The sequence below is a fragment of the Colius striatus genome, chromosome Z (assembly GCF_028858725.1).
Source record: "Colius striatus isolate bColStr4 chromosome Z, bColStr4.1.hap1, whole genome shotgun sequence".
NCBI classification, from domain to species: Eukaryota; Metazoa; Chordata; class Aves; order Coliiformes; family Coliidae; genus Colius; species Colius striatus.
This window is the reverse complement of record NC_084790.1, coordinates 88,587,989-88,601,259: the sequence shown is the minus strand read 5'-3', so window position 1 is coordinate 88,601,259 and position 13,271 is coordinate 88,587,989. Positions and strand designations below refer to the sequence as shown.

Genomic DNA, 13,271 nt, shown 5'->3' with positions numbered 1-13,271 from the left:
AGCCATGTTGACTCCCCTTGATAACCATCTTATCCTTCACATGTTTAGTGATAACATTCAGGATGAGTTGTTCCATCGCTTCTCCAGTGATGGAGGTGAGATTGACCAGCCTGGAGTTTCCCGGGTCAGTAGTTCCTGTGTAGTTTCCTGTAGTTTCCTTGTCTGAGGAAGCCCGCACATCAGCTTCCTGCTCTCTACCTCCTGTGTGGACAATCGTAGGATCATCCGGTGGTTTCAGTTGAAAGAGACATTAAAAAGTCATATAGTCTAACCCCCTTGCCATGCGCATCAACACAACTAGATCTGGTTGCTCAGAGTCCTGTCCCACCTGACCCTGGAACGTGTCCAGAGATGGAGCATCTACCACCTCTCTCATTAACCTCTTCCAATATTTCACCACTGTCATCATAAAACATTTCTTACTTATATCTTGTCTGAATCTCCCTCTTTTAGTTTAAAATCATTACCCCTTGTGCCCCTTGTGTCACTACAGACCCTGCTGAAAAGTAACTGGAAACCTCTGTACATTTGCAACACCGTACGCAGCAGGGCATGGTTCCCCAGCTTAGTCTCATGGTGCAAAGCATCTCCAGCCAAGCCACGGTGACCAGGCTGACTTGCAGTACTGTAAAGCAGCTTTATCATCTTCTGTGCGTTGTGGCAACTGCCTGGCTGCACCACCATGCTGACAATGTGACAGTGGCACATCAGGCTTGTGCTTCAAACCATCCTTTCCTGTTGGCCTGCACTTACATGCTGGGACTTTGCTAACTCATTCCAAGACTAAATCTACAAAACCTCTTGCCTCTCTACTGCCTTTTCACCATCTCCTCTCAATCCCCCTTCTTACTTCTCGTATCAAAATACTGAACTCCCCTCCCCTCTGCCCTGATCGCTTTGTGCACTCCAGAGGCCCCATGCTGACCCAGGCTGCTGAAGCCAGCAGCTTTACGGCAGGCTGAGGCAGCTCCATGCTCACAGCCCAACCTGTCAGGCTGAGCACATGTACCCAGCAGGCGCATTCATGAGTGTGTACAACACATGTGTGTGCTGGGAGCTGGTGCTGGTCTGGTTGCCCCATCTACTGCTGTTTGTGCTTGGAGTCAAACTGTGTTTGTCAGCCTAAATGTCCTGTCTAGTATCCTTCCTCTTAACCCCCTTCTCCTCCTGCTTTTCACCTCCCAGATAATGCCCATGAAAGGGTGACTGTGGCAGGGTTTACCAGAAGGCAATGAAAATCCACCTCTCTGCTTTATGCTCTTTATGTGAGAGGCAGATGCCAAGCAAGCCATGCAAGCCCCTTGCTATTTAGCCATTTAACTCTAATCTAGCTCCCACATATTTTCTTAGCAACTGACTTTGATCAGTGTCTGCAGTGGACTGTGAAATGAAGCTGAGTGCTGACAGGCTCAATGACTGCTCTGATTGCAGCCTTGCAGAGAGCAGATGGGGCACTGGAGTGCTTGAAAGGGCGTTGGGAAAGGTTGCTGTGCTAGGCTGCTAGTGATGGGTGATCTTGCAGACAGGAGAGAGACATTAGTTAAACGATGGGAGCAGCAGAGGGAAGGGAAAGGAGAATGAGCTGTCTTTAAATAGCTTCATCAGATAAGCAGGATGGCAAGAAAGTTTTTTTCCTGCTGTTCTTCATGTCAGTTCTGTGAGTAAAAATAGGTCTCTGTTTCTCAAAGCTTTTAGTCTGGCATCTTTCATGAGATCAGATTTACTTCAAAGTCTGTTCTGCTGCAGCACTTTCCCTGTGGAGTGGATCCCTGGAAGGTGGAAGAGTCCTGCTCAGACTAATATGGGTACCCAGTGGTGAAGAGTAGCCCAGAGTTCCTCTAGCAGTGTACAGAAAACATCACAAGTATCTAAACCCCTAAGATTTGGGAATGCTTGGGAAACAAGTGTTTTTGTACAAGAGAGATGATTCCAGATTTCTTTGGATTCAGCTAATGGGAGCCTTTGGGTGTATTTCAATCTATATTTATGTAAATTCTGCAATGCCTAGGTCATCTTTAGAGGTTCCTTCCAATGCCCACCATTCTGTGACTCTGTGATTTTGCTACTACACAGAGATTGGAAAGTAAGACTTGATATGAACAGGCAGTTGAAGCTGGCCAGCCTCATTTCTTCTCTCAACACAGAAATTACAAACATCAAGCCAAAGTGCAATAGAATTGGTTTAAACAGAAATGTCCTTATGAAATCACAGAATCTGAAGGGCTGGAAGGGACCTGGAAAGCTCATCCAGTGCAACCCCCCTGCCAGAGCAGCACCACCTAGAGCAGGGCACACAGGGACTCATCCAGCTGGGGTTGAATGTCTCCAGAGAAGGAGCCTCCACAGCCCATCTGGGCAGCCCCTGCCAGTGCTCCCTCACCTCAACAGGGAACAAGTTTGTCCTTGTGTTCTTTTGGAACCTCTTCTGTTCCAGCTTGTGCCTGTTGCCCCTTGTCCTATCATTGGCCATCACGGAGCACAGCCTGGCTCCAGCCTCCTCACACCCACCCTTGATGGATTTGGCAGATGAATGAGCTCACCCCTCAGGCTCCTCTTCTCTGAGCTGCAGAGCCCCAGCTCCCCCAGCCTTTCATCACAAGGGAGATGCTCCACTCCATCATCTCTCTGTCCCTGTGCTGAACTCTCTCCAGCAGCTAAATCCATCCAGACTGATTGTTTCAGGTGTTTCTACAATCAGAGTTTGGAATTTAAGTCTCTATGATGTCAGTTCCTGCTGTCAGGTACTTGGTACCTGTAGAAGCCCTGTGTACCTGAGAAGTTACATTATCTGCAGATTATTATTTGCATTTAGAAGTGCCAAAACAATGTGTGCTGAAGCCTATTTTGTGCTGCTACGTGTTCTGTTCAGGCATGGTAAAGAACGTTTTTTGTGGGAGAAATCAGTCCATGCAGTTTCAGGGTGCTACCATTAAGTGTCATTGCGTGGAGAGCTGGGTTAACAGTTGTTTGATCTCGATTTTTAGAGATATGTTCTTTTTTTTTGGCAATGCTTACAACTCTGTATCAATTTTTAGACAATATCTTTTCTAAAATACTTTTAGAAGTAATTTTAAACTTCAGGTTTCTTTTATTTGCAGGTGTGCAGAGCAGGGTATGCACTTTACTGAACGGCACCTGGAAACAATCTGGCGGCTAGAATGACCTGTTGTTCAAGTTGTGTTACACTGGAATCAGATACAAACCCACAACTTTCCCGAAATTCATTGCTCACCTGAATGACAATGTGGGAGACTTCAGTGTAAAATGAGCAGAACAAGAAAGAACTTGCACAGCACAAGAGCTACCCCCATGATCGTGGCCCAAGGTTGATTTCAGTAGATTCTGGCTCTTCAGAAATCAGTGGCTTACTGCTCGAGAAGCTCGGAAAAGCAGAACTGTTGTCCCCGTTTCAGAAGAGCCACAGGCACTCGCCTAACATGGGAGACATGCCCCTAGAACATATATTTAAAACCCCAGAAAATATTTCCTGTCTCGGGGACTTGTCAGAGAATGATGATGACCTAATTGAGTGTAACAGTATGGTCAGTGTCACTGCTGGAAAGGCAGAGAAGAGCTGCAGCAGACAGGTGCATTCCTGCCCTACAAATATAATCACATCTCACACTGACAACTGTTGCCTTCACACGGAAGACTCTGTGTCTAGTCAGTCTCTGGCCGATGTCCAGGCATGTAAAACGACTGGGCTTGCTAGACCTCTAACCATGAATACCCTGTTCAGTGAACAGGCAAGCACTCCCTCAGTAAATCACAACTGCTTTGCAAAAGGTGATTCTGAAGGTTCTGCCACTATTTGGGGGGCTCAAGCAGAGGAATTTCGAAGTGTAAGCAATGACTTTTCTGATGATGACCTGGAGTATTTTGAATGTTCAGATGTGCTGACAGCAGATGAAAATGAAATGTGGAAAAAGAAACTGCAATTTTTATTAGAAAGTGATGATGAAGATGATTTAAAGCTCAGTAGGGATTGTGATGGGTGTGCTTACTTCCTCAGTGACATGCCTTGTCTGCTCCAAGTGTCAGATAACACTACGCCTATGGATACCACCATTGGCTTCTGTGGTCATCACTCAAAATTCGAAGGAGTAAATGTAAGGAGAGACCCCTCTATGTACAGCCAGTCAACTTTGCAGGCAGAGATGACTCTCACTGTTGGACACCACCGAGATAAAAGTAACAGTGTGAAAGACAAAGAAAAGCATGAAGCGCCTGTTGCGTCTGCAGCCATCGAAAATGACCATCCAGGAACTGAGGAGGAAGAGAATGGAAGTGGCCACACAGCTACAGGTTTCTCCACTGACAAATCAAAGAACAAGGATAACACACGTGCCAAGGTGGACTCCTCTACTCCTGGCATAGGTGCTTCTTCGGCAAATCAGGCTTCAGAGACGGTGACGGAAAACACTACGGACAAGCACTCACTGGGGGAAAGCTCGGTGCTGCTAGAGGAGGGGGAAAGGAATCTGCCGGAGGAAAGCACAAGGCATGCTGTCTGTACCTTAACAGAAAGTCTAAGAAGAAACCTTTTAAAGTTGTTAAACCCTAAAGAGCTTTGCAGATACGTGAGTAATATAGGACAATCTTTTCAGACTGCAGCAGAGGTTAGGGAATCCACTGCTCTGTTTCCCAGTCAGGAAGGTGTCATTTCAGCTCAAATCCCCGAGGAGACAGAAAGCTCACAAGGGCAAGCTGGTCTGTGTCATACAGAAGAGGCAGATAAAGACTGTCATTGGGAAAAGAACAAGACTTGGGGCCTACCTGAGCAAAATCAGATGCCAGCTGAGAACGTCTCGCCCAGGGTAAGTACGGTGACTGTCATTGAACAGAAAGAGCTGCTCTGCTGGTTTAAATGCATTTTATTCCTGTTTGTCTCAAAGTAGTGTAAAATTTAAGTTGCTTTGGAAGATACTATTAATGTACTTCTGAATGACAGCTACGGCTGGGAAGGAAATCTGGTTTTGAAAAAGGCCCAAATAAACCATAAGCTGTTCTAATTATAGCGTGAGACTGATAACAGTAAGAGGCACTAATGGGACTCTGGACAGCTGGATAGGGAAACCCGATATGTAGGCTATTGCACAGGTCTCATCAATGTAATGCTTCTTTCCAAGTTTCCCAAATGCCTATTGTGAGCAGAGAATGTTTTGATTTACTTTCTTTTCAGTTTATATGCAAAAAACAAAACTGTCATCTGCCTATGGGACTGGAAAGCTAAACCAAATCAACAGGGGTTTGCTTTCAATTTGTAATGAGGAGGGGAATTTAATCCAGAGAATTCACTTTACAGAAGTGAACAGAGCTTTGTTTTTTGAAAAGAAGACAATGAAAGAGGTAGATGCTCCCTTTGGAACCTAAAAAACCAGTGAAAAACCCCAAAGCAGTGCTCTCCGTGTGCTTGTACTTCTGTGCTGTCAGTGGGAAAGCAGCTGGGGAAATCAGTGTCTGTACAGACTGACGTGACTCCCTACCAGCCTTTGTAAGTGGGAGAATCAGATCATACTTTTTGTTTCACATTGTAAAGACTCAATATACATAAATGCATATGTTTGAGTATTAAATAATGAATAATCTTGTTACTGACTTTACTGATTTGTAGGTGAGTAGCTAATTGCACAGGAAAATACCCCATTTGTGACAAGTAAACACAGGCTTTTTCCAGTTCCACATGCTTTTCTTCATCGGTATTATTTAGACAAAAACTATCTCCCAGTTCTGGGCAGCAGACTGATTTTAATCTCACAACTGGGGTGTCCTAAGCAGCCAAAAATCACTGCATTCCTTTGCCTGAAAAACATCTCTAGCTTTCTCTAGTTTTGCAGTACATAAAATTTCAACCACACTTTGGCAGCACATCGTGTTCTTATGGTGGGGAATACCCTCCTACTGAAATGAGTGGGCTGGGGATTCACTGACAGCCTGTGCTGCCATGGTTTGCAAGAGGCACTGTTTCATTGTTTTTTCCAAGTGCAGTGCAATAACTTAAATCCTCAAAGAATTTAAATCCTCTTTGCAAATTGCAGCTGTTATGTTGCTGCAAGTGCCATGGCCAAATTTCACTTTGTCTGGTTAGACTCTCACTGCCTGTAAGCGGTACATATCTCTCATGTTTGTGTGTCCAGGAACTTTACCTTAGATAAAAACTAAGTAGGGAAGAAGTATCAGTGTACATGGAAAGTCTAGAGGTAAGCACAAACCAAACCCCTGGTTTTGAGCACGTGTGAATGAAGGTGAAATTAAGATCTAAGCACAAAGTTATATGGGCTTGAAAATGAGCTAAACAAAAGCATCTCATGTGGAAAGCACGCCATAGCAAAAGAAAAATGTGGGCAGCTCCTCACAGCTCCCATATAGTAAGCCAGAAACTCCTCAGCAATCTGCTTGTGTAACCTAAGAAAGGCAAGCAAGAGTCACCTCCTATTGCTGCACACAGGTTAAGTAGAAGGGCACGCTGGTGTTAGCTGGAGCCCAGCACTGGAAACACCACTGCCAGGGGCCAGGTGAGGAACTCAGCAAAAGCCACGACTGACCGCTTTTGAAGAGCGTTGTTGTTTTCCTCCCCATGTGGTGAATCAAGCCTGCTGAGAGGTACACAGGAGCCACAGAACCACAGCACTAATTACCTGAGGATTTACAGTTCATCTTTGTGCCAAGTATCCTCTAACTGGAAGAGCTTTTGCAGCGCCTGCTGTTCTGGGTGACTTCTTCCTTTAGGTAGTCAAGCTGGAGGGCTCCTGACTCTGCTTAGACCTCATGGTCTAGCCTGAGGAGAAATTCTTTATTTATTTAATGCTTCAAAGCACCTTAATTAATAATAGGTCCTAAAAGCCAACTGTGCCAGCCGTATGATGTTACATACTGTATGGAGAGCCAGGAGGCTTTGTGTGGCATTCAAGAGCCAGTCTCTGTTTAGTGTTCAGCCAACACCTTCAGCACAAGGTACTGGTGTCACTTGTGGATTACAGAGCCCATGTCCATGGCCTGCTGAATGCCAGCGCTGCTGGCGAAGTCCTGGTGGGGCTGGCAGGTTCTGATGGATTCCAGGCCATAAGCAAAAGACTGAACGGTTATGCCATTGCCCCAGGACGAATGGCATGTGGGTTTTGTATGTTTCTAGAGCATTTCCTTCCTGCAGGTTAGATCCACTGTTCATGCTGCCCTTACTTTTGTTTTGTTCATGTCAGAACAGTCTGTTCTCAGCAGATTTGGGAGATTCTTGGCTGGACCTCCCTGGTGTAAGTTTACTTCATACATCGGTAATTTTAAATGTTATTGTACAGCAAGGAGAGAAGCAGAGCTGACACAGGGCTCCCGAGTAACTGGGTACTCTGGTTGGGCATAAAAAGTGTTTTGCCTCTGCTTTGTTCGATTCCAGGATAGCTGGGATTACAAGGATTGCAGAGGCCAGTGATGCTCTTTGTCTGTTGGGCTGCTGGCCCTGTTTGATGTGTTGAGATGGCAGCTGTCTGCCGTGGTGGGTGACGTCCTGGAAGCTGTTATGGGGAGTGGAGGATAGTCATTTAGCACATCTCATTGCTGGGACACTGGAGTTTGGAGCTTCCTGCTCTGCAGTCAGTATGGAAGTGCAGGTTCTGGTCCTTCACACTGAAGGGCAACACTGTTGTGGTAGTTTGAGCCTGGCTGGATGCCAGGTGCCCACCACAGCGCTTTATCCCCCACCTCCTCAGCAAGCCAGGGAAGGGGAGGAAATAAGATGGGAGTCTCGTGGGTTGAGATAAAAGCAGTTTAATAAAGAAGCAGCAAAGCCCCGCGCGCGGGAAGCAAAGCAGAAGCAGATAAAGCTGTTCCTCTCCACTTCCCATCAGCAGCGATGTCCGGCCACCTCCCGAGAAGCAGGGCTGCGGTACGCGTAGCGGTTGCTTTGGGAAGGCCAGAAATGAATCTCGCCTCCCCTTCCTGCTCCTCTCCCCCAGTTTATATTACTGAGCTGATGTCATAGGGTATGGAATATCTCCTTGGTCAGCCTGGGTCAGCTGTCCTGGCCATGGCCCGTGCCAAGATCATGCCCACTCACAGCTATTGGTGAAGGTGGGGGAAGGAATGCTGGAGGGACAGCCCTGATGCTGTGCGAGCGTTAGTTATAACATTGATATCAACAGTAAGCACAGCACTGCAGGAGCTGCTGTGGAAAATCACTACCATCCCAGACCCACTACAACTGTCATGAGGAAGATGGAGTGTGATGGCAGCAATCTGCAGAAAGGTGTGAAGTGGAAAGGTGAGAGGAGAGGAGAGGAGAGGAGAGGAGAGGAGAGGAGAGGAGAGGAGAGGAGAGGAGAGGAGAGGAGAGGAAGGAGCTGAGTTATGCAAAAAGGAAGAACGAAAAGAAACTGTTGGGAAGGGTGTCAGAACAGTCACCACAAGTTAACTCTTCCCATGAGGAATAAGATTGAAACCCAGCAAGTGGTTTTGCATAGGCCAGTGAACAGCTATTGGATTAGAACTCATTTAATGACTGGCTTTGAATACAGCACAGGTGAGGATTTCTGTTCTGAAATAACAAAGAATAACAGTCACCTCACATGCCCAGCACTGCACTTTCAACCCGCTTATACGTGTTTCAGTCCTTATTCAAATGTTTTTAAAGTACACCTCTGCCTCTTGTCTCATTTAAATGAATAGTTACAGGAATAAAAGAAGGTTTTCGGGTTATCTGAGCTCAAAACTCAGTCAATTTTCTTGCTCCCTCTTGGGGCAATGTGCCACCACTCACAGTTCTTTTGCTGGAACTTTAAAAAAGCACTAAATCGCCTCTTCTGGCAGAGGAAGATGGAATCCAAATCTCCAACTTTGAATGTTATTAGAAATTAAGTCTCTCCTTTCTCAGAGCTTTTCACCTCATTGGAAAGTTTTGCAATCTGTAAAATATGTCATTAATCCTTGGGTGAAGTGTATGCCTCCATCAAGAGGTGAGCAAGCTTTGTTTATGAGTGTTACATTCATACTACGTGCCACATATCCAACAGGAGGGTTTGAGAAGCTGCTGCTCTAACAGGGTAGAGTGCTTGGTGCAATCACTTCAAAATGTGGTCTTGTCTTAGGCTTTTGCTCTGAGTCGCCTGGACACGTTCCTGTGTGACCTGGTCTAGGTGAACCTGCTTCTGCAGGGGGATTGGACTGGATGATCTCTAAAGGTCCCTTCCAACCCCACCATTCTGTGATTCCATGAGTCTGGCTGAGATGAGAACTGAGTGTTCCCAGGGAGTGGTGTGTTGAGCGGCAGGACGTCTGCATTGGAGCAGGCAGAGGGTTCTCAGTGTGAGTAACTATAGCTCACACAGGCTGTGATACCAGCCCTGCTGGCTCCAGGCTTTCCTGGGAGAGACACACAAAAAACCCATCAGTTGGAAAATTTTTACATTCTGAGCACAGACTCTTGACAGCTGTGCATGGTCAGCTTATCCTCTCTTGTCAGAGGCAGAGAACTCACTTTTGCTCCTTTGAAATGCTGTTGCTCTTACATTTCTTTCTCTTCCTTGGTCTCTTCAGCAGGAGTAGCAGGATGCTCAGAGAGTGTGCCTGTCACAGAGCACATACAGGATACAATACAGCTCATGTCTTCTCTTTTACCAGTGTAAAGCAGTTTAAATAACTGCAGGTATTGAGTTGTTTTAGCTAATCTGAGGCAGGTGTGCCATTTAAAGCAGAGTGTTATTTTAGTAAAGAGGAATTTCAGTGGCATTGCACAGAAGAGGGAAATAGAATGACTTCCTAAGCTACTGCTGGAGAACAGTGTAAACTAAAAGCAGTTCCAGACATGGTGAATTTGAGGGAGCTCTGATCCAGAGGCAGTGATACACTTTCTATCTGTTTTCTAGGGGTAGTTTGTTATACTCCATTTCTACAGAGGGATGTAGATGGTAACATGGAGACTTTATTTACAGGGGAGAGTTACTACTTCCTCTTAAAAAGTAGTGAGAAACTGTGAGGTTTCTTGCTTTTATTAAGAGAAGGGGTTCAGGTGGTCAGATGAGAGACTGATGTGTAAAATATCCCTACATTTTGTAAAGAGAACCAAAATAGCCTTCACACATGCCTACTGAGTTTGTGCATACGTGTCAATTCGTCAGTGAACAGCACACAGCCTGCCAAGCTTAACAGCCAGGCAGATCCAGAGAGGATCTGTTTTAACTTCAGAGAAGCTGCCATTCCATCCAAATGGGGTCTACCACAACTCATAACACTGAGAGTGAATTTGAGATGCTGAGTGCAAATACCAAAATGGGAGGTAGTGTGCAAGGCAACTAGACAGCATCAGTGGATCTCTCTTTATTGCCACCAGAGAGTCAATGGCTTCAGAGACAGGGCTTGGCTTTCAAAGAATTACATGTTTGATCCAGCCTGGGTTTCAGCTTATGCATAGTTGGTGTAGTTACTCAGCATCCAGTTACTCAGCATCCATTGTTACTCAGCATCCATAGTCACTCAGCATTTAGGGAAATAGGCTGGTGGTTGATAGGACTGGGGCAAAGGCTGGACTCAATGAGCTTAAAGGTCTCTTCCAGTTGAAATGATTCTGTGATTCTACAGGCATGGTATGGCAGTAAATCCAGTAAAAGAAACAGCAAAACATGTAATGTGTTGGCCATAAGTTGGATGGTGTACTGGGTTGTGTAGGAGATCTCCAAATCTGAAAATGGAGCAGCCCAGCGTGATCAGTTTTACTGCAACTCTTGAGGCCATAGATGGGGTGCTGCTCCTCAGTTCCTGGTGACTTGAAACATCTGGAGGCAAGCTGACTGCACCTGTACAATGCAACCCATTACAAGCCCTCTTGTGTCATTGTATTGTTTTCCAGCCATCAAAATGAGTCTCCAGACCCTACAGTGCTGCGTGTCTGTAAATCCTGGAGACAAATGCCAACATGGACAGGCACATAGACTAGACAGATACAAGGATTCTGAAGGAATCAGAAATGACTGAGAAGAGAACTGGCACTGAGTGTAGAGACACATCCAGGCTCACATCCTCCCTTGACCTGGGAGAAGGTGTGTGTCTAAACTCAAAGACCTAGAGACCAGCATCTTCTGCAGAGCAGGCTTGTGCAGGAGACCAAGGCACTGGGAATCAGAGGGGAATGCAGCTGTGGAGCTGAGGTTTCTCTAGGCTCAGGGTTTCTGGGTAAATAAGCCCTGGCCAAGGAGTTTTGAAGACAGTGTGGTGGCAAGTGGATGGTGCTTGGGGTGGGAACAGCAGTTAAAGTCATTGACAACAATTTTCTGTATCTCTTCCTTCCCCATTGTCTACAGCACGTAGTCAGCTCCACATCCTACTCAAGCTGAATGGAGAAACAAAGGATGAAAGGAGTTGCAGCTGAAGTGGGTGGCTTTTGCAGAAAAGGAAAGCAATATTTGCTACAGCCGGTAATCCTTTTACCATGACCTTATGGACCCTGAGAACCTAGTGTCTGAGCAGCCCCTGCCTCTGCCTGAGCACACAGCACCTCCTGGGAAGTCCTGTGTTACACATCCTTCACTAAATAGCAACACTGGCTTCTTTGCAGAATGGCTTCTCTGAGCTGTGTGTCTGCCAGGACTCAGTACACATTTACAGCTCTGCTGTCACCCAGAGAACTCACCCATTATGCAGCACAGTTGTTAATTTCAGCCATCCAGCACATCATTACAAGTTAACTAATAAGGGTGGGTGGAAGAAAGCCCAAACAACAAACAACCCCAAACAGTTGTGAAGTTGAGTTTGTGGCTGGATAAAAGCTAAAACCAAAAACTGTCAACAAATATCGCTGGTTTTTAGATGCAATCTGATGGGTTTTAGGGTTCGTTGTTTCTTCTGGAGGTAGAGGCAAAGCTTCAGGCAGTCACTAGAAAGATACATGGTCAAACGTACAAGCTAATTGATGAGGTTCATGTTGTCTTATCCTATTAATGGCTATTTGAAAGTAAGTATTTTGTCCAAGGTTGACTGCTAAGTTGCTCCCTGCTCTTACAGACTGTTCTGGTGCGTGAACAGTAACAGAAAGCGTAAAGCACAACTTGTTTTGGAAACAATGCATTTTTGTCTAGTAAACTGGTGGGCTTCTGCATCTGTGGTTTGCTGTGGGTGAAACGTGCTCACTCCCTCTGTGGAACTGATCTGGTGCTGAAGAGGACTAGAGAAAATCCCAGAGAACAAAAGCTTGGTAGGGGATCTGGAGCAAGAACTTAAGAGTGAAAGCCTGGTTGTGAGGGTAATGGTGAGCACTTAACAGATGCTGTGTGCCAGTCAGGCGGCAGCACTTCATCCCACGCAAGCCCAAATGTCAGCCAGTTCTCTTTAATAAAGGCTGCGCTTCTTCCATAAATTGGGTTCAGTTAAGCTTAGTTTGATTGAGGAATGGATTTTTTCTTCATAAAGAATATGGATTTTTCTTTCTGGTCCAGTTTTCCCAGCAGCACACCTCAGGCTGCACATCTCCTTCCCAGAGGAGGGCTTAACATGTCTTACATTCATAGAATCACACAGTGGTGGGGCTTGGAAGGGACCTTTAGAGATCACCCAGTCCAACCCCCTGCCAAAGCAGCTCCCACCTAGATCAGGTCACACAGGAACGTGTCCAGGTGGGTCTTGAAAACCCACAAGGAAGGAGCCTCCACACCCTCCCTGGGCAGCCTGGGCCAGGGCTCCCTCACTCAAACACTCAAACAGTTTGTCCTGATGTTTGAATGGAACTGGTTGTGTTCCAGCTTCATCCCATCACCCCTTGTCCTGTTGCTGGGCACTGCAGAAATAAAGTGCTGCCTCATCCTCTTGACACACACCTTTTAAATACTTGTAATTGTTCATGAGATCCCCTCTGAAATCTTCTCCAGACTAAACAGCCCCAGGTCCTGCAACCTTTCCTCACAGGAAAGATGCTCCAGTGCCCTCATTATTCATTACCACTTGGACAGAGGCAAGATCTGGGATGATCTCTGGCACTCCTGTGGGACTGGTCACCTCCAGGGCTCAGGAGTGACCCAGAGCTGTTTGTTTCCTGGTAGGAGTCTTGTTCCAAAGTACACAGCATGGCAAGTGTGGGGTGCATCCACATATTAAGAAAGCACGTGTGCAAAACTTGATACAAATAATGCCTGTGATGGCAGCAAAGGGGAAGGCAAGCTTCCAAAACACTAGTCGGTGCAGTTCCAGAAGCTCGGCAGGTTGGATGCAGTGTGGAGCACTCTGACCGTCAGCAGAAGGCTCAGGTGTTATGGTTTCATTTTGTTTTGCTTTGTTTTTTCTCTAGGTGGGCTGTG

At 46.1% G+C, this 13,271-nt stretch overlaps 1 protein-coding gene across 1 annotated transcript in view; it reads left to right on the top strand.

The window, feature by feature from the left end:
- Positions 1–3,158: 3,158 nt before the first annotated feature.
- ALPK2 (alpha kinase 2) overlaps positions 3,159–13,271 on the top strand; it is a 29,240-nt gene continuing 19,127 nt past the window's right edge. The window contains exons 1-3 of the mRNA XM_062018866.1: positions 3,159–3,226; positions 3,740–4,454; positions 5,816–5,883. Coding sequence (XP_061874850.1) covers positions 3,159–3,226; positions 3,740–4,454; positions 5,816–5,883 — 851 coding nt within the window. The remainder of the gene's footprint in view (positions 3,227–3,739; positions 4,455–5,815; positions 5,884–13,271) is intronic.